At 46.1% G+C, this 27,815-nt stretch overlaps 3 protein-coding genes across 3 annotated transcripts in view; 2 read left to right on the forward strand and 1 right to left on the reverse strand.

Annotated features, from left to right (window-relative positions):
- Positions 1-27,815, forward strand: part of LOC139274083 (zinc finger protein 850-like) — a 203,474-nt gene that overhangs the window by 47,366 nt on the left and 128,293 nt on the right. The window contains exon 2 of the mRNA XM_070891132.1: positions 20,610-22,147. Coding sequence (XP_070747233.1) covers positions 20,973-22,147 — 1,175 coding nt within the window. The 5' untranslated portion in view covers positions 20,610-20,972. The remainder of the gene's footprint in view (positions 1-20,609; positions 22,148-27,815) is intronic.
- LOC139273518 (zinc finger protein 664-like) overlaps positions 1-27,815 on the reverse strand; it is a 221,311-nt gene that overhangs the window by 28,853 nt on the left and 164,643 nt on the right. The gene's annotated exons all lie outside the window — the stretch shown is intronic.
- On the forward strand, positions 1,530-27,713 carry LOC139273509 (zinc finger protein 774-like). The gene is made up of 2 exons (XM_070890418.1): positions 1,530-2,433; positions 26,222-27,713. Exon 2 carries the CDS (start codon positions 26,846-26,848, stop codon positions 27,596-27,598), a length of 753 nt encoding a protein of 250 aa, XP_070746519.1. The 5' UTR covers positions 1,530-2,433; positions 26,222-26,845; the 3' UTR covers positions 27,599-27,713.

A 27,815-nucleotide genomic window follows, 5' to 3' on the forward strand; every position in this document is an offset into this window, starting at 1 on the left:
ATCTGCAAACTTGGAGATATTACATTCAATTCCTTCGTCTAAATCTTTAATGTACATTATAAGTAGCAGGGGTACCAGCATTGAGCCTTGTGGTATCCCACAAGTCACTGCTTGCCATTCTGAAAAGGACCCGTTTATTCCCACTCTTTGCTTCCTGTCTGCCAAGCAGTTCTCTATCCACGTCAGTTCATTAGCCTCAATACCATGTGCTTTAATTTTGCACACTAATCTCTTGCGTGGGACCTTGTCAAAAGCCTAAATATACCACATCCACTGGCTCCCCCTTGTTCACTCTACTAGTTACATCCCCAAAAAAATTCTAGGTTTGTCAAGCATGATTTCCCTTTCATAAATCCATGCTGACTTGGACCGATCCTGTCACTGCTTTCCAAATGCGCTGCTATTACATCTTTAATAATTGATTCCAACATTTTCCCCACCACCGATGTCAGACTGACCGGTCTATAATTCCCTGTTTTCTCTAGAGGCCAGAGGGAGAGGTTCAGGTAGAGCGAGAATTCTGAAAACAGGAGAAAGGGTCAGCTGTGCAGGGGGAAGACTCCTGGCCGAAGAAGTGGGCACGGAGATGAAGGAAATGGAAAAAGAGCTAGGCATCGTCCGACCTCAAAATTCATCGAAGTGGGTGTGTAAGGGGATGAAGCTCAGGCCTTTTCTGAGGACCGATCGTTCGGGGTCAGAGAGAGAGGAAGGTCAGAGGGCATAGTAAAAACACAGCAGGGGGTGAGATTGGAAGAAGGGATGGGATCAGAGGGAAGTGAAGGGGAAGAATGTTCCGAAGAGCCGTTGGTGTCCAAGAGTTGTTGAAAGAAGGTTAGATAGACATGTCAGGGCAGGTGGTTTGCCGTAACTGCAGCATGTGGGAGTTTGTGAAGAGCATGGCGATCCCGAGTGCCCATGTCTGTTCGGTGAGAGGCCTATAAAAGGCACAGCAGGGAGTCCGGGGCCCAGCGTCGAGGAGGTGCATGGAGAGGCGTGCTTGTACAGCTACAGGGAGAAGGCAAAAAGAAATAGAAAGGTGACGTCACAGCCAAGGGGGTAAGTGATTGGCTGGTGATTGGTGAGTAGTTTTTCTTTTTTCTCTTCGATAACAGTGAGTAACTTTAAACATTGTTGTTGCCAATTTAAGTGTATCTAAGGGTTAAGTCATGGCAGGAGAGTTCGGTCACATGATATGCTCCTCCTGTACCATGTGGGAACTCGGGGACTGACAACTACATCTGCGGGAAGTGTATCCGCCTCCAGCTCCTGACGGACCGCGTTGTGGATTCACTCTGGAGCATCCACGATGCTGAGAATGATGTGAGTAGCATGTGTAGCGAGTTGGTCTTACCGCAGGAGAAGGGTCCACAGCCAGCTAGGGAATGGAAGACCAGCAGGAAGATTAGTGCAAGGGTCCCCTGTGGTCATCCCTCTGAAAAACAGATACACTGCTTTGAGTACTGTTGAGGGGGATGACTCATCAGGGGAGGGCAGCAGCAGCCAAGTTCATGGCACTGTGGCTGGCTCTGCTGCACAGGGGGACAGGAAAAAGAGTGGGAGAGCGATAGTGATAGGGGATTCAATTGTGAGAGGAATAGATAGGCGTTTCTGCGGCCGCAACCGAGACTCCAAGATAGTATGTTGCCTCCCTGGTGCAAGGGTCAAGGATGTCTCGGAGCGGGTGCAGGACATTCTAAAAAGGGAGGGAGAACAGCCAGTTGTCGTGGTGCACATTGGTACCAACGACATAGGTAAAAAAAAGGGATGAGGTCCTACGAAATGAATTTAAGGAGCTAGGAGCTAAATTAAAAAGTAGGACCTCAAAAGTAGTAATCTCGGGATTGCTACCAGTGCCACGTGCTAGTCAGAGTAGGAATCGCAGGAGAGCACAGATGAATACGTGGCTTGAGCAGTGGTGCAGCAGGGAGGGATTCAAATTCCTGGGGCATTGGAACAGGTTCTGGGGAAGGTGGGGGCCAGTACAAACCGGACGGTCTGCACCTGGGCAGGACCGGAACCAATGTCCTCGGGGGAGTGTTTGCTAGTGCTGTTGAGGAGGAGTTAAACTAATATGGCAGGGGGATGGGAACCAATGCAGGGAGACAGAGGGAAACAAAAAGGAGACAAAAGCAAAAGACAGAAAGGAGATGAGGAAAAGTGGAGAGCAGAGAAACCCAAGGCAAAGAACAAAAAGGGCCACTGTACAGCAAAATTCTAAAAGGACCAAGGGTGTTAAAAAAACTAGCTTGAAGGCTTTGTGTCTTAATGCAAGGAGTATCCGTAATAAGGTGCATGAATTAACTGTGCAAATAGATGTTAACAAATATGATGTGATTGGGATTACAGAGACGTGGCTCCAGGATGATCAGGGCTGGGAACTCAACATCCAGGGGTATTCAACATTCAGGAAGGATAGAACAAAAGGAAAAGGAGGTGGGTTAGCATTGCTGGTTAAAGAGGAGATTAATGTAACAGTTAGGAAGGACATTAGCTTGGATGATGTGGAATCTATATGGGTAGAGCTGCAGAACACCAAAAGGCAAAAAACGTTAGTGGGAGTTGTGTACAGACCTCCAAACAGTAGTAGTGATGTTGGAGAGGGCATCAAACAGGAAATTAGGGGTGCATGCAATAAAGGTGCAGCAGTTATAATGGATGACTTTAATATGCACATAGATTGGGCTAACCAAACTGGAAGCAATACGGTGGAGGAGGATTTCCTGGAGTGCATAAGGGATGGTTTTCTAGACCAATATGTCGAGGAACCAACTAGCGGGGAGGCCATCTTAGAGAGGATTAATTAGCAATCTCGTTGTGCGAGGCCCCTTGGGGAAGAGTGACCATAATATGGTGGAATTCTGCATTAGGATGGAGAATGAAACAGTTAATTCAGAGACCATGGTCCAGAACTTAAAGAAGCGTAACTTTGAAGGTATGAGACGTGAATTGGCTAGGATAGATTGGCGAATGATACTTAAGGGGTTGACTGTGGATGGGCAATGGCAGACATTTAGAAACCGCATGGATGAACTACAACAATTGTACATTCCTGTCTGGCGTAAAAAATAAAAAAGGGAAGGTGGCTCAACCGTGGCTATCAAGGGAAATCAGGGATAGTATTAAAGCCAAGGAAGTGGCATACAAATTGGCCAGAAATAGCAGCGAACCCGGGGACTGGGAGAAATTTAGAACTCGGCAGTGGAGGACAAAGGGTTTGATTAGGGCAGGGAAAATGGAGTACGCGAAGAAGCTTGCAGGGAACATTAAGACGGATTACAAAAGTTTCTATGGATATGTAAAGAGAAAAAGGTTAGTAAAGACAAACGTAGGTCCCCTGCAGTCAGAATCAGGGGAAGTCATAACGGGAAACAAAGAAATGGCAGACCAATTGAACAAGTACTTTGGTTCGGTATTCACTAAGGAGGACACAAACAACCTTCCGGATATAAAAGAGGTCAGAGAGTCTAGTAAGGAGGAGGAACTGAGGGAAATCCTTATTAGTCGGGAAATTGTGTTGGGGAAATTGATGGGATGGAAAGCCGGTAAATCCCCAGGGCCTGATGGACTGCATCCCAGAGTACTTAAGGAGGTGGCCTTGGAAATAGCGGATGCATTGACAGTCATTTTCCAACATTCCATTGACTCTGGATCAGTTCCTATCGAGTGGAGGGTAGCCAATGTAACCCCACTTTTTAAAAAAGGAGGGAGAGAGAAAACGGAATTAGAGACCGGTCAGCCTGACCTCAGTAGTGGGTAAAATGATGGAATCAATTATTAAGGATGTCACAGCAGCGCATTTGGAAAGAGGTGACATGATACGTCCAAGTCAGCATGGATTTGTGAAAGGGAAATCATGCTTGACAAATCTTCTGGAATTTTTTGAGGATGTTTCTAGTAGAGTGGACAAGGGAGAACCAGTTGATGTGGTATATTTGGACTTTCAGAAGGCTTTCGACAAGGTTCCACACAAGAGATTAATGTGCAATGTTAAAGCACATGGGATTGGGGGTAGTGTACTGACATGGATTGAGAACTGGTTGTCAGACAGGAAGCAAAGAGTAGGAGTAAATGGGTACTTTTAAGAATGGCAGGCTGTGACTAGTGGGGTACCGCAAGGTTCTGTGCTGGAGCCCCAGCTGTTTACACTGTACATTAATGATTTAGACAAGGGGATTAAATGTAGTATTTCCAAATTTGCAGATGACACTAAGTTGGGTGGCAATGTGAGCTGCGAGGAGGATGCTATGAGGCTGCAGAGCGACTTGGATAGGTTAGCTGAGTGGGCAAATGCATGGCAGATGAAGGATAATGTGGATAAATGTGAGGTTATCCACTTTGGTGGTAAAAACAGAGAGACAGACTATTATCTGAATGGTGACAGATTAGGAAAAGGGGAGGTGCAACGAGACCTGGGTATCATAGTACATCAGTCATTGAAGGTTGGCATGCAGGTACAGCAGGCGGTTAAGAAAGCAAATGGCATGTTGGCCTTCATAGCGAGGGGATTTGAGTACAGGGGCAGGGAGGTGTTGCTACAGTTGTACAGGGCCTTGGTGAGGCCACACGATGGAGTATTGTGTACAGTTTTGGTCTCCTAACTTGAGGAAGGACATTCTTGCTATTGAGGGAGTGCAGCGAAGGTTCACTAGACTGATTCCCGGGATGGCGGGACTGACCCATCAAGAAAGACTGGATCAACTGGGCTTGTATTCACTGGAGTTCAGAAGAATGAGAGGGGACCTCATAGAAACATTTAAAATTCTGATGGGTTTGGACAGGTTAGATGCAGGAAGAATGTTCTCAATGTTGGGGAAGTCCAGAACCAGGGGTCACATTCTAAGGATAAGGGGTAAACCATTTGGGACCGAGATGAGGAGAAACTTCTTCACCCAGAGAGTGGTAAACCTGTGGAATTCTCTACCACAGAATGTTGAGGCTAATTCACTAAATATATTCAAAAAGGAGTTGGATGAAGTCCTTACTACTAGGGGGATCAAGGGGTATGGCGAGAAAGCAAGAATGGGGTACTGAAGTTGCATGTTCAGCCATGAATGGCGGTGCAGGCTAGAAGGGCCGAATGGCCTACTCCTGCACCTAGTTTCTATGTTTCTATGTAAGTGTCTGCAGCTCGAGGAACTTTGGCTCAGAGTTGTTGAGCTGGAGTACAAGGTGCAGACATTGCGGGGCATCAGGGAGGCAGAGAGTTTTGTCAGTGGTCAGGGACGGGAGGCCGGTATGTAGTGATGAAGGAGCATCAGCCCTTGACATTGTCCAACAGGTCTGAAATACTTGCTGCCTGTATGCATGAGGAAAATGACTGCAGGGAGGATGTGCAAACTAACAATAGCACTGTTGTGTTCCCTGCCTGGTGCCAGGGTTAAGGATATCTCCTCGTCGCTGGGGAAGAACTTGAAATGGGAGGGGGAGGATCCAGTTGTCTATGTAGGAACCAATGACGTGGATAGAACCAGGAATGAGGTTAATACGAACATAAGAAATAGAAGCAGGAGTAGGCCATTTGGCCCCTCGAGCTTGCTCCGCCATTTAATAAGATCATGGCTGATCTGATCATGGACTCAGCTCCACTTCCCTACCTGCTCCCCATAAACCTTTATTCGCTAATCACTCAAAATTCTGTCTATCTCCATCATATACATTCGATGACCCAGCCACCACAGCTCTCTGGTGAAGAGAATTCCACAGATTTACAACCCACTGAGAGAAGAAATTCCCCCTTATCTCAGTTTTAAATGGGCTGCCCCTTATTCTGAGACTATGCCCCCTAGTTTTAGTTTCCCCAATGAGTTCTACTGACGGCATATGAGGAGCTAGGATCCAAATAATCAGAACCTCAAAGGTAATAATTTCTGCATTGTTACTCGAGCCACAAGCAAATTGACATAGGGACAAACGTATTAAAGGTTTAAATGCGTGGCTCAAAGAATGGTGTGGATGTAAGGGGTTTCAGTTCATGGGCCACTGGCACCAGTACTAGGGAAAGAGGGAACTGTTCCATTGGGATGGACTTCAGTGTGCTGGCGAACTGAATAACTCGGGCAGTAGACAGGGCTTTAAACTAATGAAGGGGCGGGTGGGAGGTTTCAGGAAAGAGTAAATTTAAAAGCAGCAAGAGAAATGTCAAGTCTCTAGAGCAGAGCAGAGTTTTGAGTAAAACTAAGCAGAGTGAGTCAGGAAGGGACAGAGAAACTAACAAAGGTAATAAGGCTTCAGTGACTAAGGTGACATCAGAGAAGAATAGAAATAAGTCAAATCTAAAGACACTATATCTGTGCGCAAAACATTTTTTATTTGTTCATGGGATGTGGGCGTCACTGGCAAGACCAGTATTTATTGTCCATCCCTTATTCCCCTTGAGAAGATGGTGGTGAGCCGCCATCGATGAATTTAATAGGTTTGATCTAACAGCCATTAAGGAGACATGGTTGGGAACTAAATATTCCAGAATACTTCACTTTTAGAAGAGATGGGCAAAATGGAAAAGGAGGAGATGTAGCCCCTATAATAAAGGATGGGATAAAGCCAGTAGAGAGAAAGGTTCTTGGCTCGGAAAATCAAGAAATAGGATCAGTTTGGGTGGAGCTAAGAGTAGTTGTAAAGTAGAGCAGAGTATAAATCATTAATCTTCATATAGACTGGGCAAACCAAATTTGCAGTAATGGTGTGGAGGACAATTTCATGGCATGTGTACAAGATAGTTTACCAGATCAGTATGTTGAGGAGCCAACTGGGGAACAGACTACTTTAGATCTGGTATTGTGCAATGAGAAAAGGGTCATTAATAAGTATTAAAGGAACTTTTAGGGAAGAGTGACCATAATAATGGAGCCAAAAAGAGTAGTAAGCCTGAGGATTGGGAGGATTTTAGACTTCAGCAAAGAATAAATAAGAAATTGATAAAGAAAGGGAAAATAGAATACGAGAGTAAACTAGATATAAAAACAAACTGTAAAAGCTTTTATAGGTATGTAAAAAAGAAAAGATTAGAGAAAGTAAATTTGGGTCCCTTACAGGCTGAGACAGGAGAAATTATAATGGGGAATAAGGAAATGGCAGATAAATTAAACAACTACATTTTGCCTGTCTTCACAGAAGAAGACTCAAAAAACCTCCTTGAAATAGTGAAGTATCAGGGGTCTAGTGAGAATGAGTACTGAAAGAAATTGGTATTAGTAAAAAAAATAGTACTTGAATAATGAATGGGACCAAAAGCCGATAAGTCCCTTGGACCTGATGGCCTACACCCTAGGGTTTTGAAAGAGGTTGCTTTAGAAATAGTGGATGTATTGGTTGTCATCGTCCAAAATTCCATAGATTCTAGAACAGTTCCTGTGGATTGGAGGGTAGCTGATGTAACCCCAATATTTGCTTTTTGCGGTATACATCAATAATCTAGACTTGAATGTAGGGAATATGATTAAGAAGTTTGCAGATGATACAAAAATAGGCCGTGTGATGATAATGAAGAAGAAAGCTGTGGACTGCAGGAAGATATCAATCAACTGGTCAGGTGGGCAGAACAGTGGCAAATGGAATTTAGTCCGGAGAAGTGTGAAGTAATGCATTTGGGGAGGGCTAACAAGGAAAGGGATTACACATTAAATGGTAGGACACTGAGAAGTGTAGAGGAACAAAGGGATGTGCATGTCCACAGATCCTTGAAGGTAGCAGGCCAGGTAGATAAGGTGGTTAAGAATGCATACGGAATGTGTTACACTCATAATAAATGGTCAGACCGAGTACTGTGTGTAATGAGCAAGTGTGACCTTAGCTCCTTTATTATAGTTCCAGAGTGCAGGTACCTCGTGGGTGGCCTGCTTATATACTGTGCTCCCAAGGGATGCTGAGATCCCTTGGGACTCCAACTAAGGTCACACTTGCTCATTACACACAGTACTCGGTCTGACCATTTATTATGAGTGTAACACATTCCGTATGCATTCTTAACCACCTTATCTACCTGGCCTGCTACCTTCAAGGATCTGTGGTAATGCACATCCCTTTGTTCCTCTACACTTCTCAGTGTCCTACCATTTAATGTGTAATCCCTTTCCTTGTTAGCCCTCCCCAAATGCATTACTTCACACTTCTCCGGACTAAATTCCATTTGCCACTGTTCTGCCCACCTGACCAGTTGATTGATATCTTCCAACAGGTAGGCCCTCTGGTGGACAGGTGTGATGCAGGTTACAAGGGGTTAAATACATAACAGAATGCTTGCCTTTATTAGCCGAGGCATAGACTATAAGAGCAGGGGGGGTTATGCTTGAACTGTATATAACACTGGTTAGGCCACAGCTGGAGTACTATGTGCAGTCTGGTCACCACATTACAGGAAGGATGTGCTTGCACAGGACAGGGTACAGAGGAGATTTACGAAGATGTTGCTGGGAGTGGAGAATCTTAGCTATGAGGACAGGTTGGATAGGCTGGGGTTGTTTTCCTTCGAACAGAGGAGGCTGAGGGGAGACCTCTTTGAGGTGTATAAAATTATGAGGGCCTAGATATAGTGGATAGAAAGGGCCTATTTCTCTTAGCAGAGGGGTCAACAACCAGGGGGCATAAATTTAAAGTAAATCGTAGAAGGCTTCGAGGGGATTTGAGGGAAAATTTCTTCACACAGAGGGTTGTGGGGGTCTGGAACTCACTGCCTGAAAGGGTGGTAGAGGCAGAGACTCTACCACATTTTAAAAATTACCTGGATGTGCACTTGAAGTACCGTATCCTGCAGGGTTACGGACCTAGAGCTGGAAAGTGGGATTAGACTGGATTGCCTCTTGTTGGCTGGCGCGAACACGATGGGTCAAAATGGCCTCCTTCCATGCTGTAAACTTCTATGATTCTATTTAAGAAAGGAGGGAGAGAGAACATGGAACTACAGACCAATTAGCCTGACATCAGTAGCAGGGGAAATACTAGAATCTATTATTAAGGAGGTGGTAACAGGGCATTTAGATAATAATAAGATTGGGCAGAGTCAACATGGATTTATGAAAGGGAAATCATGTTTGACAAATCTGTTAGTTTTTGAGGTTGTAACTAGCAGAATAGATAAGGGAGAACCAGTGGATGGGGTGTATTTGGATTTTCTGTAGGCATTTGATAAGGTGCCACACAAAAGGTTATTGAACAAAATGAGGGCCCATGGGATCAAGGGTAAAATACTAGTATGGCCTGAGGATTGGTTAACGGAGAGAAAACAGAGGATAGGAATAAACGGGTCATTTTTGGGTTGGCGGGCTGTAACTAGTGGGGTACCGCAAGGATCGGTGCTTGGGCCCCAGCTATTCACAATCTATATCAATGATTGGGCTGAAGGGACCAAATGTTACACAGGCTGAACCTCTCCAGTCCGGCACCCTCGGAACCTGACCGGTGCCGGACCAGAGAATTTTCTGGACCACGGGAGATTACGCAGACCCCTTAAAAATCCCATTGTCAGCAAAGTTTCCGGACAGGTTTCTGCTCCATTCACTGGAATCTAGGTCAGAGTCCAGTTGACACGAGGTGCCGTGAAGCTGTTGCCCAGAGCTCTCCTTTAGAAAAAGCAAAACCAAACCGCACAGAAGCGTTACAGTTAAACAAGAATATAGTGTACTGCTGACCTGGGCTGGCTGCTCCTCCTCTCCCCGCCACCTCCAGTGCTCCCCTCCCCCAGGCCGGGCCACATGCTGTGTCTTGTATCCCGGGGGTAGGGTGGCACGCTGTGTTCTGTGTCCCGGGGGGAGGGGGGCATGCTGTGTCCTGTGTCCCGGGGGGGGGGGGTGGGGCTCACTCTCTGTCCCGGCGGGTGGGGAGACCGCTATGTCCCAGGGCCAGCCGTTGCCCCCTCCCCGGTTGGATCGACGCGGAGAGGGAGCCAGGAGTGCGGCAGCCAACCGAGGAGCCGAAGCTGGGCCCGAAATGCTGCACAACGACCCGGCGGCGTTCTGTGTATGTGTTGTGCAGAAGCCCACTGCACAGCATTTTGGGCCCAGCTTCAGCACCTCGGTCAACCGCTGCTCTCCTCACTCTCTCTCCAACCCATCGGGTGGGGGGGGGAGGAGGAGAGTGGAGGAGCAGCCAGCCCCGGGACACAGTGTGGGTCGCGTCCCTTCGGGAATGATGCCGGACCAGGGAGGTTGCCGGACCAGGGAGGTTCAACCTGAATATCCAAGTTTGCCGATGACACAAAGCTAGGTGGGAATATAAGTTGTAAGGAGGATGCAAAGAGACTTCAAGGAGATATAGACAGTCTAAGTGAGCGGGTAAGAACATGGAAAATGGAATATAGGGCCCAAGTTTCCACACGATAAAAAACGGGCGCCCCTCCGAGCTGGGCGCCTGTTTTTTGTGTCTAAAATGGCGCCGGAAAAAAAACACGCGATTCTGGAGCGCTTTCAAGCTCCTTGTCTGTTTGGCGCGGCGCCCAGGGGGGCGGAGCCTACACTCGCGCCGATTTTGTAAGTGGGAGGGGGTGGGTACTATTTAAATTAGTTTTTTTCCTGCCGGCAACGCTGCGCGTGCGCGTTGGAGCGTTCGCGCACGCGCAGTGTGAAGGAAACATTGGCACTCGGCCATTTTTGTAGTTCTTTGTAGCTGTTTAATTTTTGAACATTTTTTAATAAAAGCACATTGCCATCAGCACTGAGGCTTCTTGCAGCCTTCTCACTGTCTCCTTCCCCCCCCCCCCCCCTTCCGGGAACGAACGGCTGTTTCCTTCCCCCCCCCCCCCTCCCGCTCCCCGGGAACGAACGGCTGTTTCCTTCCCCCTCCCCCCCCCCCCCCGCTCTGCGGGAACAAACGGCTGCAGAATTCTCCGTGGCTGAAGCACTTTCACACAGGTAGGAAGATGGTTTATTTAATCTTTTCTTTGCTTATAAATGTTTATTCAGGTTGGATTTATTTGTATAATATTTGTAGAAGTATAAATAAGGATTTATTATAGAATTTAATGACTTCCCTTCCCCCCCCCTTCCCCCCCCCCCCCCCCCACCTCGTTCTGGACGCCTAATTTGTAACCTGCGCCTGATTTTTTAATGTGCAGAACAGGTTTTTTCAGTTCTACAAAAATCTTCACTTGCTCCATCCTAAGTTAGTTTGGAGTATGTTTTCACTGTGGAAACTCTCAAATCAGGCGTCAGTGGCCGGACACGCCCCCTTTTGAAGAAAAAATTCTGTTCCAAAGTGGAACTGTTCTACCCGACTAGAACTACAGAAAAAAAAATGTGGAGAATTGCGATTTCTAAGATAGTCCGTTCTCCACCAGTTGCTCCTAAAAATCAGGCGCAAATCATGTGGAAACTTGGGCCCATAATGTGGAGAAATGTGAAGTTATCCACTTTGGTAGGCAAAATAGAAAAGCAGAGTATTTTTTAAATGGTGAGAGATGGGGAAATGTTCACTTGTACACAAATCACTGAAAGTTAACATGCAGGTAGAGCAAGACATTAAGAAAGCAAATGGTATGTTGGCCTTTATTACAAGAGGATTTGAGGAGAAGAGTAAAGATGTCTTACTGCAGTTATATAGGGCCCTGGTGAGATCGCACCGAGAGTATTGTCTACAGTTTTGGTCTCCTTACCTAAGGAAGGATATACTTGCCATAGCGGGAGTGCAATGAAGGTTCACCGGACTGTTTCCCGGGATTGGGGGCGGTTGTTGCCCTATGAGGAGAGATTGAGCAGACTGGGCCTATATGCTCTGGAATGTAGAAGGAATGAGAAGTGATCTCATTGAAACATGTAAAATTCTTACAGGACTTGACAGGGTGGATGTTTCCCCTGGATGTACAGTCTAGAACCAGGTGTCACAGTTTCAGATTAACGGGTCGGCCATTTAGGACTGAGATGAGACATTTCTTCACTCTGAGGGCAGTGAATCTTTGGAATTCTCCACCCCAGAGAGTGTGGAAGCTCAGTCTGAGTATATTCAAGGTAGAGATGGATAGATTTTTGTAAATTCGGGGAATCAAGGGATATGGGAATAGTGTAGGAAAGTGGAGTTGAGATAAAAGATTAGCCACGATCTTATTGAATGGCGGAGCAGGCTCGAGGGGCGATATGGCCTACTCCTGCTGCTATTTCTTATGCTCTTTATTTCTGTAAGACAGGAGGAGACTAATTGATGTCCTGTTACCTACCCACTGCTCCACTTTGGGGCCTTTTCTCCTTTCTCACTCTAGATTATCTCAGTTTTTATACATTCGGTTACTCTCATGGACAAGTCCCAGCTCCCCATACCTTCCAGAGTGCCTCTCCTAGCCTTGGGATCCAGGGAAGGTATTGGCAAAATATCAGTGAGAGAAGCGAGACTAAAAATAATTCAATGGGAGAAATAATTCGCTATTAGTTTGGTGTAATTTTATTTATATAGATTTCCAGAAGGCATTAGATAAAGTCCCACATAAGAAACTGTTATCTAACAGAATTGAGGGCAAATTATTGACCTGGTTATGGAATTAGCTAAACGGCAGGAGGCAGAGAGTAGGGATAATGGGCAGGTACAGCAAGGGAAAGATATAGAGCAAAGCTCCCTCTACACTGTTCCCTCAAATGCTCCCAGGGCAGGTACAGCATCAGATAGATACAGAGCAAAGCTTACTCTGCACTCTTCCATCAGACATTCCCAGGGCAGGTACAGCATGGGATAGATACAGAGCAAAGCTCTCTCTGCACTCTCCCATCAGACACTTCCAGGGCAGGTACAGCATGGGATAGATAGAGAATAAAGTTCTCTCTACATAGTTCTACTAAGAGTTCATAGGGTGCATAAGGGATGAGTTTCTTGAGCAGTATGTAACGGAACCAACCAGGGGGCAGGCTATCTTCGATCTGGTTCTGTGTAATGAGACAGGATTAATAAATAATCTCCTGGTAAAGGATCCTCTTGGAATGAGCGATCAAGGTTGAATTTCAATTTCTGATGGAGGGCGAGAAAGTTGGATCTCAAACCAGCGTACGAAGCTTAAATAAAGGAGACTGCAAAGATATGAGGGCAGAGTTGGCTAAAGTGGACTGGGAAAATAGATTAAAGTGTAGAACAGTTGATGTACATTTAAGGAGATATTTCACAACTCTCAAGAAAAATATATTCCAGTGAGGTGGAAAGGGTGTAAAAGAAAAGATAGCCATCTGTGGCTAACTAAAGAAATAAAGGACGGTATCCAATTTAAAAACAAGGGCATATAAAGTGGCCAAAACTAGTGGGAGGACAGAAGATTGGGAAGCTTTTAAAAGCCAGCAAAGAATGACTCAAAAAAATGATTAAAAAAGGGAAGATAGACTATGAAAGTAAACTAGCACAAAATATAAAAACAGATAGCAAGAGTTTCTATAGGTATATAAAAAGGAAAAGAGTAGCTAAAGTAAATGTTGGTCCCTTAGAGGATGAGACCGGGGAATTAGTAATGGGGAACATGGAGATGGCAGAAATGTTGAACAAATATTTTGTATCAGTCTTTATGGTAGAGGACACTAAAAATATCCCAACAGTGGATAGTCAAGGGGCTATGGGGGTGGGGGGCGAGGAACTTAACACAATCACAATGAAGGTGGTGCTCAGTAGGATAATGGGACTAAAGGCGGATAAATCCCCTGGATCTGATGGCTTGCATCCTAGGGTCTTAAGAGAAGTAGCGGCAGGAATAGTGGATGCATTGGTTTTAATTTACCAAAATCCCTGGATTCTGGGGAGGTCCCAGCAGATTGGAAAACTGCAAATGTAACGCCCCCATTTTTTTAAAAAAGGAGGCAGACAAAAAGCAGGAAACTATAGATCAGTTAGCCTAACACCTGTGGTTGGGAAAATGTTCCAGCCCATTATTAAAGAAGCAGTAGCAGGACATTTGGAAAAATATAATTCAGTCAGGCAGAGTCAGCATGGATTTATGAAGGGGAAGTCATGTTTGACAAATTTGCTGGAATTCTTTGAGGATGTAACAAACATGGTGGGTAAAGGGGAACCAGTGGATGTGATGTATTTGGACTTCCAAAAGGCATTTGACAAGGTGCCACATAAAAGGTTACTGCACAAGATAAAAGTTCACTGGGTTGGGTGTAATATATGTGTAAGGTCGAAGAAGGCCTTATACAAGGCCTTCTTCAACCTTACAAAGGCCTTTGACACTGTCAACTGCGAGGGTCTATGGAGCGTCCTCCTCCGTTTCGGATGCCCCCAAAAGTTCGTCAACATCCTCCGCCTGCTCCACGATGACATGCAGGCTGTGATCCTTACCAACGAATCCATTACAGACCCAATCCATGTCTGGACCGGGGTCAAACATGGCTGCGTCATTGCCCCAACACTCTTCTCAGTCTTCCTCGCTGCCATGCTCCACCTCACACTCAACAAGCTCGCCGCTGGAGTGGAACTAAACTGCAGAACCAGTGGGAAGCTGTTCAACCTTCACAGTCTCCAGGCCAGGTCCAAGACCACCCCAACCTCTGTCGCCGAGCTACAGTACACGGACGATGCCTGCATCTGCATGCATTCAGAGACTGAACTTCAGGATATAGTCGACGTATTTACTGAGGCGTACGAAAGCATGGGCCTTATGCTAAACATCCGTAAGACAAAGTCCTCCACCAGCCTGTCCTTGCCGCACAGTACGGCCCCCCAGTCATCAAGATCCATGTCGCAGCCTTGGACAACGTGGAGCCTATTTTCAACAAAAGCAGACATTGATGTGGAGATTCAACACAGCCTCCAGTGCGCTAGCGCAGCCTTTGGCTGCCTGAGGAAAGGCGTGTTCGAAGACCAGGCTCTCAAATCTACAACCAAGCTCATGGTCTACAAGGCTGGAGTAATAACCGCCCTCCTGTATGGCTCAGAGACATGGACCATGTATAGTAAACACCTCAAGTCGCTGGAGAAATACCACCAACGATGCCTCCGCAAGATCCTACAAATCCCCTGGGAGGATAGACACACCAACATTAAGTGTCCTCGACGAGGCCAACATCCCCAGCATTGAGGCACTGACCACACTTGATCAGCTCCGCTGGGCAGGCCACATTGTCCGCATGCCAGACACGAGACTCCCAAAGCAAGCGTTCTCCCTCTGAACTCCTGAATGGCAAACAAGCCAAAGGTGGACAGAGGAAACATTACAAGGACACCCTCAAAGTCTCCCTGATAAAGTGCAACATCCCCACTGACACCTGAGAGTCCCTGGCCAAACACCGCCCTAAGTGGAGGAAGTGCATCCTGGAGAGCACTGAGCGCCTCGAGTCTGATCACCGAGTGCATGCAGAAAACAAGCGCAGGCAGCAGAAAGAACATGCGGCAAACCTGTCCCACCCTCTCTTACCCTCAATGACTGTCTGTCCCACCTGTGGCAGAGACTGGCTCTCATATTGGACTGTTCAGCCACCTAAGGACTCATTCTAAGAGTGGAAGCAAATCTGCCTCGATTCCGAGGGATTAGCATGGATAGAAAACTGACTAACTAACAGAAAACAGAGAATCGGGATAAATGGTTCATTCTCGGATTGGTAATCAGTAATTAGTGGGGTGCTGCAGGGATCAGTGCTGGGACCCCAACTATTTACAATCTATATTAATGACATGGAAGAAGGGTCCAAGTGTAATGTAGCCAAGTTTGCTGATGATACAAAGATGGGAAGAAAAGCAATGTGTGAGGACACAAAAAACCTGCAAAAGGACATAGACAAGCTAAGTGAATGGGCAAACATTTGGCAGATGGAGTATAATGTTGGAAAGTGTGAGGTTATACACTTCGGCAGAAAAAAATCGAAGAGCAAGTTATTATTTAAATGGAGAAAAATTGCAAAGTGCTGCAGTACAGCGGGACCGAGGGGTACTTCTGCATGAAACACACAAGGTTAATATGCAGGTACAGCAAGTGATCAGGAAGGCCAATGGAATAGAACATAGAACATAAGAATTAGGAACAGGAGTAGGCCATCTAGCCCCTCGAGCCTGCTCCACCACTCAATAAGATCATGGCTGATCTGGCCGTGGACTCAGCTCCACTTACCCACCCGCTCCCCATAACCCTTAATTCCCTTATTGGTTAAAAATCTATCTATCTGTGATTTGAATGAGCTAGCCTCAACTGCTATCCTGGGCAGAGAATTCCACAGATTCACAACCCTCTGGGAGAAGAAATTCCTTCTCAACTCGGTTTTAAATTGGCTCCCCCGTATTTTGAGGCTGCGCCCCCTAGTTCTAGTCTCCCCGACCAGTGGAAGCAACCTCTCTGCCTCTATCTTGTCCATCCCTTTCATTATTTTAAATGTTTCTATAAGATCACCCCTCATCCTTCTGAACTCCAACGAGTAAAGACCCAGTCTACTCAATCAATCATCATAAGGTAACCACCTCATCTCCGGAATCAGCCTAGTGAATCGTCTCTGTACCCCCTCCAAAGCTAGTATATCCTTCCTTAAGTAAGGTGACCAAAACTGCACGCAGTACTCCAGATGCGGCCTCACCAATACCCTGTACAGTTGCAGCAGGACCTCCCTGCTTTTGTACTCCATCCCTCTCGCAATGAAGGCCAACATTTCATTCGCCTTCCTGATTACCTGCTGCACCTGCAAACTAACTTTTTGGGATTTGATTTTACGTTTTAAAGTTTAATTTGTTTTAATTGCCGGTGCTTTTAGTGTCCCCTTCCCTTTTATAGGGGGCACTGGGAAAATTGTGATTTTAGTGCCCCAGAAAAACACAATAAAAGGAAAAAAAGGGCCTTGTAAATGTCTGGTGTGTCACCCAGGTCGGGTGGCACGGTTTAATGTTTTATGTTTTGTAGGTAGACTCTAAAAGAGTTTCATGCACAAGGACCCCCAGGTCCCTCTGCACCGCAGCATGTTGTAATTTCTCTCCATTCAAATAATATTCCCTTTTACTGTTTTACTGCTATAACTTCTGCCATCTCTTTTAATACCCTTGGATGCATTTCATCAGGACCAGGGGACTTGTCTACCTTGAGATCCATTAGCCTGTCCAGCACTACCCCCCTCGTGATAGTGATTGTCTCAAGGTTACGGGGAGCGGGCGGGTAAGTGGAGTCCACGGCCAGATCAGCCATGATCTTATTGAATGGCGGATCAGGCTCGAGGGGCTAGATGGCCTACTCCTGTTCCTAATTCTTATGTTCTTATGTCCTCCCTTCCCACATTCCCGTGACCAGCAATTTTTGGCATGGTTTTTTTGTCTTCCACTGTTAAAATAATTGTTTAAGGTCTCAGCCATTTCCACATGTCCCATTATTGAATCCCCCTTCTCATCATCTAAAGGACCAACATTTACTTTAGTCACTCTTTTCCGTTTTATATATTGGTAAAAGCTTTTACTATCTGTTTTTATGTTTTGCGCAAGTTTACTTTCATAATCTATCTTTCCTTTCTTTATTGCTTTCTTAGTCATTCTTTGCTGTCATTTAAAATTTTCCCAATCTTCTAGTTTCCCAATAATCTTGGCCACCTTATACGCATTGGTTTTTAATTTGATGCTCTCCTTTATTTCCTTGGTTATCCACGACTGGTTATCCCTTCTCTTACCGCCCTTCTTTTTCACTGGAATATATATTTGTTGAACACTATGAAAGAGCTCCTTAAAAGTCCTCCACTGTTCCTCAATTGTGCCACCGTTTAGTCTGTCTACCCAGTCTACTTTAGCCAACTTTGCCCTCATCCCACTGTAGTCCCCTTTGTTTAAGCATAGTACTCTCGTTTGAGACACAACTTCCTCACCCTCAATCTGTATTACAAATTCCACCATACTGTGATCACTCATTCCGAGAGGATCTTTTACTAGGAGATCGTTTATTATTCCTGTCTCATTACACAGGACCAGATCTAAGATAGCTTGCTCCCTTGTAGGTTCTGTAACATACTATTCTAAGAAACAATCCCGTATGCATTCTATGAATTCCTCCTCAAGGCTACCCCGTGCAATTTGATTTGACCAATCGATATGTAGGTTAAAATCCCCCATGATTACTTCCGTTCCTTTTTAAAATGCCTCCATTATTCCCTTGATTATTGTCCGCCCCACCGTGAAGTTATTATTTGGGGGCCTATAAACTACGCCCACCAGTGACTTTTTATCCTTACTATCTCTAATCTCCACCCACAATGATTCAACATTTTGTTCATTAGAGCCAATATAATCTCTCACAACTGCCCTGATATCATCCTTTATTAACTGAGCTACCCCACCTCCTTTCCCTTGTCTATCTTTCCGAATTGTCAGATACCCCTGTATGTTTAATTCCCAGTCTTGGCCACCCTGCAACCACGTTTCTGTAATGGCCACCTAAATCATACCCATTTGCAATGATTTGTGCCGTCAACTCATTTACTTTGCCTTTATTGCAAAGGGGATGGAGTATAAAAGCAGAGAAGTCTTGCTACAGTTATACAGGATATTGGTACGGCCACATCTAGAATACTCCGTACAGTTTTGGTTTCCATATCTGAGAAAGGATATACTTGCTTTGGAGGCAGTTCAGAGAAGGTTCACTAGGTTGATTCTGGAGATGAGAGGGTTTGACTTATGAGGAAAGGTTGAGAAGGTTGAGCCTCTACTCATTGGAATTCAGAATAATGAGAGGTGATCTTATCGAAATGTATAAGATTATGAGGGGGCTTGACAAGGTGGATGCAGAGAGGATGTTTCCACTGTTAGGGGAGACTACAACTAGGGGGCATAATCTTAGAATAAGGGGCCACCCATTTAAAACTGAGATGAGGAGGAATTTCTTCTGAGGGTTATAAATCTGCAATTCGCTGCCTCAGAGAGCTATGGAAGCCGAGACATTGAATACATTTAAGAGAGAGATAGACAGTTTATTAACCGATAAGAGAATAAAAGTGAAGGGAATAAAGGGTTATGGGGAGCGGACAGGGAAGTGGACCTGAGTCCATGATCGGATCAGCCATGATCGTGTTGGGTAGTGGAGCAGGCGCGATGGGCCGTATGGCCTGCTCCTATTTCTTATGTTAGTTTTGTGCTTATGTTCTACACTGTCCCGTTAGACACTTCCAGGACAGGTACAGCACGGGTTAGATACAGAGCAAAGATCCCTGTGCACTGTCCCATCAAACAGGGCAGGTACAGCACTGGTTAGATAGAGAAAATCCCCCTCTATACCTTCCCATCAATCACTCCCAGGGCAGGTGCAGCACAGTTTAGATACAGTGCAAAGCTTGCTCTGCAATTACCATCGAAAACTCACAGGGTAAATACAGCATCATTTAGATACAGAGTAAAGCTCCTAGATACAGCATAAAGCTCCCTCTACCCTGGTCCACCAACACACCCATGGCTGGTACAGTACTGGTTAGATACAGAGTAAAGCTTCCTCTACACTACCCCATCAAGCAATCCCAGGGCAGGTGCAGCACGGGTTAGATACAGAGTAAAGCTCCTAGATACAGCATAAAGCTCCCTCTACCCTGGTCCACCAACACGCCCATGGCTGGTACAGTACTGGTTAGATACAGAGTAAAGCTCCCTCTACACTACCCCATCAAGCAATCCCAGGGCAGGTGCAGCACGGGTTAGATACAGAGTAAAGCTCCCTCTACACTGTCACATCAAACACTCCAGGGCAGGTACAGAACGAGTTAGATACAGAGTAAAGTTCTCTCTTTACGGTCCCATCAGACACTCCCAGGGCAGTTACAGCACAGGGTAGATACAGAGTAAAGCTCCTTCGACACTACTCCATCAAGCAATCCCAGGGCAAGTGCAGCACGGGTTAGATACAGAGTAATGCTCCCTCTGCACTGTCCCATCAAACAGGGAAGGTATAGCACCGGTTAGATAGAGGAAAGCTCCCTTTATACCTTCCCATCAATTACTCCATGGGCAGGTGCAGCACAGTTTAGATGCAGAGTAAAACTTGCTCTGCAATTACCATCAAACATTCCCAGAGCAAATACAGTATGGTTTAGGTATAGAGTAAAGCTCCAGGATATGGCACAAAGGTCCCTCTACCCTGGTCCATCAACCGTTCCCAGTGCAGGTACAGCATGGGTTAGGTAAAGAGTAAAGCTCCCTCTGCTCTGTCCTATCAAACATTGCCAGGCAGATAAAGCAAGAGTTAGATACAAAGTAAAGCTCCATCTACTGTCCCATTAAACACTCCCAGGGCAGATACAGCACGGGTTAGATACAGAGTAAAGCTCCATCTGCACTGTTCCTTCAGGGGAGGAGAGGAAGGGGAACAAGTGAGTGCAGAACTATCCCAGCCAGAGTCAGCACCTTCAGGAAAGGAGAGGGAGGGGAACCAGTGAGTGTGGAACTGAGCCCAACCAGAATCACCACACTCAGGGGACAGGAACCAGTGAGTGTACAAGTGAACCCAGCCAGAGTCCATCCCTTTAGGAGAAGGAAGTGTACCAGTGAGTAGGACCTCAACCCAGCCAGAATTGGTGGTGAAAACTGGGAGTGGAGGAGAAACAGTCTAGAAATGTGTGTTGATTTGGATTTCAGCACAGCAGGCGGGATAATGTGTGGGACAGGGATTTACAGCTTCGGAAGAACAAGGGAGGAAAGAATGTTCCATGGAAACTAGATGTGTCTATTGTGAATTTCTGTCTTGTACTGACAGTGAAGAGTTTTGTTATCTCTTACAGCATATTAGAAGGGGAGATTTTCAGACAGGAAACACAAACCAAACATCACGTCAAGATCTGACGGAGTCAATCGTTTCATCAGGATCTGAATATCATCGGCCTTTGAAAGTGGAAGGAGAAATGTTTGTCTGTTCTGCCAGTGGGAAAAGATTTCAATTATCAGTGTGACTGGAAAAGCACCGAGGCACACACACGCGAGTGAGCGTGTTCCAGTGCACTGCCTGTGGAAAGAGCTTTAATGAGTTACACAGCCTGAAAAAACATCACACCGTTCACAGCGCGGAGAAACTGTAAACGTGTTGTGTGTGTGGTCGAGGCTTCGACTGATCGTCCAACCTGGAGAGTTACAAGGACACCCGCACCATGGAGAAACCGTGGAAATGTGGTGACTGTGGGAAGGTATTCAGATCACCGTCTGCGCTGGAAATTCATCGACGCAATCACACTGGGGAGAGGCCGTTCACCTGCTCTGAGTGTGGGAAGGGATTCACTGGGTCATCCCAACTTGTAGCTCACCGGCGAGTTCACACTGTGGAGAGGCCGTTCACCTGCTCTGAGTGTGGGAAGGGATGCACTCAGTTATCCGACCTGTTGATACACCAGCGAGTTCACACTGGGGAGAGGCCGTTCACCTGCTCCGTGTGTGGGAAGGGATTCACTCAGTCAACCCACCTGCTGACACACCAGCGAGTTCACACTGGGGAGAGGCCGTTCACCTGCACTGTGTGTGGGAAGGGATTCACTCAGTCAACCCACCTGCTGACACACCAGCGAGTTCACACTGGGGAGAGGCCGTTCACCTGCTCAGACTGTGGGAAGGGATTCACTAATTCATCCCACTTGCTGAAACACCAGCGAGTTCACACAGGGGAGAGAGCATTCGCCTGCTCAGAGTGTGGGAAGCGCTTCACTCAGTCGTGCAACCTGCAGTCACACCTGCGAGTTCACACTGGGGAGAGACCATTCACCTGCTCAGAGTGTGGGAAGGGATTCACTCGGTCATCCGACCTGCTGATACACCAGCGAGTTCACACTGGGGAGAGGCCGTTCACCTGCTCAGAGTGTGGGAAGGGATTCACTTGTTCATCTCAGCTTGTAGTTCACCAGCGAATTCACACTGGGGAGAGGCCGTTCACCTGCTCAGAGTGTGGGAAGGGATTCACTCGGTCATCCGACCTGCTGACACACCAGCGAGTTCACACTGGGGAGAGGCTGTTCACCTGCTCAGAATGTGGGAAGAGATTCACTATGTCATCCAACCTGCTGAAACACCAGCGAGTGCACACTGGGGAGAGGCCGTTCACCTGCTCAGAGTGTGGGAAAGGATTCACTCAGTCATCCAACCTGCTGATACACCAGCGAGTTCACACCGGGGAGAGGCCATTCACCTGCTCTGAGTGTGGGAAGGGATTCACTATGTCATACAACCTGCTGAAACACCAGCGAGTTCACACTGGGGAGAGGCTGTTCACCTGCTCAGAGTGTGGGAAGGGATTCACTCGGTCATCCTATCTGCTGAGACACCAGCGAGTTCACAAGTGACTGTAGGGGTTGGAATCTGCTGTTATTGAGGCTGTTAACCACATCCCGATTGAACCATGTTCATTCTGATAGTTGGGGTTTATTTCTGCTGATGTTATTAACCCTATAACTGGGCTGTACTTTAATATTCTGTATATATTGCTGATGGTGTTCTCGGGGCTGCAGTGTCCATTTAAGAAACGCTGTGTTATCTTTCCCCTTAATTCAGCGACTCTCAACAGAAATTTAGATTGAAATAAAATTACCAACTTTTACTTTAATCCTAAATTGATCTTTGGTACAAAATCTACAATAGTGTGTGAAAGTTTCCACTGAATAAAATCTCCAATTAGAAAGAGCTTGCTGACAATTCTTACTGACTTGCACATTACACACAGTGACCCCTCCATGATCCACCAGAAAGAAGGGCAATGGGAATTGGTGGGGAATCAGTGTCCCCAAATGTTGCCCCCCCAGTCTCTTGTAGCAATTCCCTCGGCACGGGAATGGAGGCAAGTCCAGAACAAAACTGTATGCAGTACTCCAGGTGTGGTCTTACCAGTTCCCTGTACAGTTGTAGCAGGGCTTCCCTACTTTTATACTCCACCCCCCCTTGCAATAAAGGCCAGCATTCCATTTGCCTTCCCTGATTAATTGATGTACCTGCATGCTAATATTTTGCGTTTCATGTACAAGGATTCCCTCTGTACTACAGCATATTGTAATTGTCCGCATTTAAATAATTAGCATTTTTATTTTTCCTACAAAAGTAGATAACCTCACATTTTCTCACATTATGGTCCATCTGCCAGATTTCTGCCCGCTCACTGAGCCTATCTATATCCCTTTGTAGATTCTTTGTGTCCTCCTCACAACTTGCTTTCCGCCTATCTTTGTATCATCAGCAAATTTGGCTATGGTGCATTCAGTCCCTTCATCCAAGTCATTGATATAAATTGTAAATATTTGAGGCCCCAGCACTGATCCCTGTGGCACCCCACTAGTTACAGTTTGCCAACCGGAAAATGACCCATTGATTCTGACTCTCTGTTTGTTTTCCGTTAGTTAGCTAATCCTCTATCCATGCTAATATATTACCCCCAATCCCGTGAGCTCTTACCTTGTGCAGTAACCTTTTGTGTGGCACCTTATCGAAAGCTTTCTGGAAATCCAAATATACGACATCAACTGCTTTTCCTTTATCCACTCTTTTCGTTACATCCTCAAACAACTCCAACAAATTTGTTAAACATGATTTCCCTTTCATGAAACCAAGCTACCATGCTGACTCTGTTTGACTGCAATATGATTTTCTAAATGTCCTGCCACTACTTCCTTAATGATGGACTCCAGATGGTAGGCTAACTGGTCTATAGTTTCCTGCTCTCTGTCTCCTTTCTTAAATACGAGTGTAACATTTGTGGTTTTCTAATCTGCTGGAACCTCTCCAGAATTCAGGGAATTTTGGTAGATTACAATCAATGCATCCACTATCTCTGCAGCCACTTTTAAGACCCTAGGATGCATGTCATCAGGTCCAGGGGACTTGTCCACCTTTAGTCCCTTTAGTTTGCTTAGTACTTTATCTCTACTGATGGTGGCTGTTTTAAAGCCCCCACCCCCCCACAATAGCTCCTTGATTATCAACTATTGGGATGTTTTCAGTGTCCTCTACCGTGAAGACCGATACAAAATATTTGTGTTAAATCTCTGCCAATTCTTTATTTCCCATCATTAATTCTCCAGTCTCATCCTTTAAGGGACCAATGTTTACTTTAGCTACTCGTTTCCTTCTTATATACCTGTCTGTTATATTTCTTGCTAGTTTGCTCTCATGTGCTATCTTCTCTGTCTTTATCATGTTTTTTAGTCGTCCTTTGTTGGTTTCTAACAATTTCCCAATCCTCTGGCCTTCCACTGTCCTTCGCAACATTGAATGCCTTTTTATTCAATTTGATACCATCCTTTACTTCCTTCGTTAGCCAGGGATGGTTCATCCTTCTCTTAGCATCTTTATTTCTCACTTGAATAAATCTTTGCTGAGAAGTTATGAAATATCTCCTTAAATGTTTACTACTGCGTTTCTACAGTCTTACCCTTTAACATATTTTCGCAGTCTACTTAGTGTCAGTGATGAGGGTTGGTTTATATCAGACAGGAGGTGATTGGTGTCATGGAATCATAGCAGTTTACAACACAGAAGAGGCCATTTGGACCATCGTGTCTGTGCGGTCGAAAAAGAGCTATCCAGCCTAATCCTACTTTTCAGCTCTTGGTCTGTTTTCCTGCAGGTTATGACACTTCAAATGCATATCCAAGTACTTTTGTAAATGTGATGAGGGTTTCTGCCTCTACTACTCTTTCACTCTTTCAGGCAGTCAATTTAAGACTCTGGAGGTTATGCTCGGACTGTGTAAAACATGAGTTCGACCACAGCTAGAGTATTCACACAGTTCTGGTCACCACATTACAGGAAAGATGTGATTGCACTGGAGAGAGTACAGAGGATATTCATGAGGATGTTACCTGGACTGAAGAATTTTAGCTATGAGGAAAGTTAGGATGGGCTGGCATTGTTTTCTTTGGAATAGAGGTGACTGAGGATAGACTTAATTGAGGTGTATAAAATTGAGGATCCCAGATGGAGTGGCTCTCGGCGATGCGACTCAAGGTGCTTAGCGCCCTCCTGGATGCACTTCCTCCACTTAGGGTGGTCTTTGGCCAGGGACTCATAGGTGTCAGTGGGGATGTTGCACTTTATCAGGGAGGCTTTGAGGGTGTCTTTGTAATGTTTCCTATGCCCACCTTTGGCTCGTTTGCCATGAAGCAGTTCCGAGTCGAGCGCTTGCTTTGGGAGTCTTGTGTCTGGCATGCGAACAATGTGGCCTGCACACAATGTGGCCTGCCCAGCGGAGCTGATCAAGTCTGGTCTGTGCTTCAATGCTGGGGATGTTGGCCTGGTCAAGGACACTAATGTTGGTGGTGCGCCTGCCCTCCCAAGGAATTTGCAGGATCTTATGGAGACATCGTTGGTGGTATTTCTCCAGTGACTTGAGGTGTTTACTGTACATGGTCCATGTCTCTGAGCCATACAGGAGGGTGGGCATTGCTACAGACCATGAGCTTGATGGCAGATTAGAGGGCCTGGTCTTCAAACACTCTTTTCCTCAGGTGGTCAAAGGCAGCATTGGAGGTGATGTGGAATCTCGTCGTCAGTATCTGCTCTTGTTGATAAGAGGCTCCCAAGGTATGGGAAATGGTCCACATTGTCCAGGGCCGCACCATGGATCTTGATGACTGGGGCAGTGCTGTGTGATGGGGAGGACCTTTGTCTTATGGATGTTTAGCGTAAGGCCTATGCTTTCGTATGCCTCAGTGAATACGTTGAGTATGACTTTGAGTTCAGCCTCTGTATGTGCACAGACGCAGGTTGGGGTGGTCTTGGATCTGGCCTGGAGACGACGAAGGTTGAACAGGTTCCCACTGGTTCTGTAGTTCAGTTCTACTCCAGCGGGAGCTTGTTGAGGGTGAGGTGGAGCATGGCAGCGAGGAAGATTGAGAAGAGGGTTGGAGCGTGGATTGGGTCTGTAATGGATCCGTTGGTAAGGATCATCCATCGCCCCTGTGCTCGCTGACCTACATTGGCTCCCGGTTAAGCAACGCCTCGATTTGAAAATTCTCATCCTTGTTTACAAATCATTCCACAGCCTCGCCCCTCCCTATCTCTGTGATCTCCTTTAGTCTCACAACCCCCTGCTCCCAGTGATAACTTCTAATTCTGGCCTTTACCATCCCTGATTATAATCGCTCCACCAGCGATGGCCGTGCCTTGAGCTGCCTGGTCCCAAGCTCGGAAACTCCCTCCCTAAACCTCTCCCTCTCTTACCTCCTTCAAGACGCTCCGTAAAACCTGCCTCTTTGATCAACCTTTTGGTCCCCTGCCTTAATTTATTCTTGTGTGGCTCAGTACCGAATGTATTTGTCCTGTAACACTCTTACACCACACGCTGGGAAGCGCCTTCCCAGAATTGTCTGTCCTTAATTTCTATCCTGTACTTACAGTGATGACTTTTGTAAACTCCTTATTACAGGTTATCAGAAGGGGAGGATTTGCAGATGGGGAACTTGAACCAAACATATTGTCAAGATCAGACAGTCACTCGATGCATCAGGACCTGAATATCATCAGCATTTTGATGTGGAAGAAGAAATGTTTGTCTATTCTGGTTGTGGGAAAAGATTTCAAACATCAGTGTGACTGGAATAGGACTGAGACACACACCCCCGAGTGAGAAATTAAGGACAGACAATTCTAGATTGTATGGAACATTCTTTCCTCTCTTGTTCCCCCAAAGCTGTAAATCCCCATCCCACACACTCTCCGTCCTCCCTGTACTGAAAGCCAAACACATCGCACCATCACCATCATTTCTTCCTTCTCGCTGTTTTCTTCCTCACCTGAAGTTGCTGACTCTGGCTGAGTTCAGGTCAACACTCACTGGTTCCCCTCCCTCTCCTCCCCTGAAGGTGCTGACTCTGGCTGGGTGCAGTTCTACACTCACTGGTGCACTGCCTGTGGAAAGAGCTTTAACCAGTTACACAGCCTGAAAAAATATCGCACCATTCACAGTGGGGAGAAACCGTACACGTGTTCTGTGTGTGGACGAGGCTTCAACTGATCGTCCAACCTGGAGAGACACAAGGGCACCCGCACCATGGAGAAACCGTGGGAATGTGGGAAGGGATTCAGATCACTGTCTGAGCTGGAAACTCATCGATGCAGTCACACCAGGAAGAGGCTGTTCACCTGCCCCGTGTGTGGGAAGGGATTCCCTTCGTCATACACCCTGCTGAGACACCAGCGAGTTCACTCTGATGAGAAACCATTTAAATGCTCTGACTGTGGGAACAGCTTTAAAACCTCTCAGGAACTAATTCAACACCAGCGAGTTCACATCGGGGAGAGACCGTTCACCTGTTCAGTGTGTGGGAAGGGATTCACTCAGTTATCCAATCCCATTGAACACCAGCGAGTTCACACTGGGGAGAGGCCGTTCACCTGCTCCGTCTGTGGGAAGGGATTCACTTGTTCATCTCACCTTACTGATCACAAGCGAGTTCACACTGGAGAGAGACTATTCGTCTGCTCTGTGTGTGGGAAAGGATTCATGAAATCATCTCACCATCTGAGCCACCACCACACTCACACTGATGAAAGGCCATTCACCTGCTCCATATGTAGGAAGGGATTCACAAATTCATCCGACCTACTGGCTCACCAGCGTATCCACACTGGGGAGAGGCCATTTACCTGCTCTGTGTGTGGGAAGGGATTCACTCAGTCATCCAGCCTCACTACACACCAACTTGTTCACACCAATAAGAGACCATTTAAATGTTCTGGCTGTGAGAAGAGCTTTAAAGGCAGAAATCCTCTGATGATGCACCAACGCATTCACATGCTGTGAATCATATCGGGACTGAACCGTGTTCATTCTAACAGTTGGGCTTTGTTTCCCCTGTAACTGGGTTGGAGTTTAATTTTCTGGATATCTGACAAATAAATCAGCTTTGATTCCAACACACAGTGTGTCAATTCCTTGATTTCTCCAATATAAGATTGATATCCTTTAACCGACTGTTGCTTTTTTGGAACTTTTCTCCCTCATTTAACAATAACTTGAG

Source organism: Pristiophorus japonicus, chromosome 9, assembly GCF_044704955.1.
Source record: "Pristiophorus japonicus isolate sPriJap1 chromosome 9, sPriJap1.hap1, whole genome shotgun sequence".
NCBI lineage: Eukaryota > Metazoa > Chordata > Chondrichthyes > Pristiophoridae > Pristiophorus > Pristiophorus japonicus.

What these genes read in the sequence shown, in the direction of transcription:
- LOC139273509 (XM_070890418.1), top strand. Translation starts at nt 26,846, where the DNA reads ATGGAGAAACCGTGGGAATGTGGGAAGGGATTCAGATCACTGTCTGAG.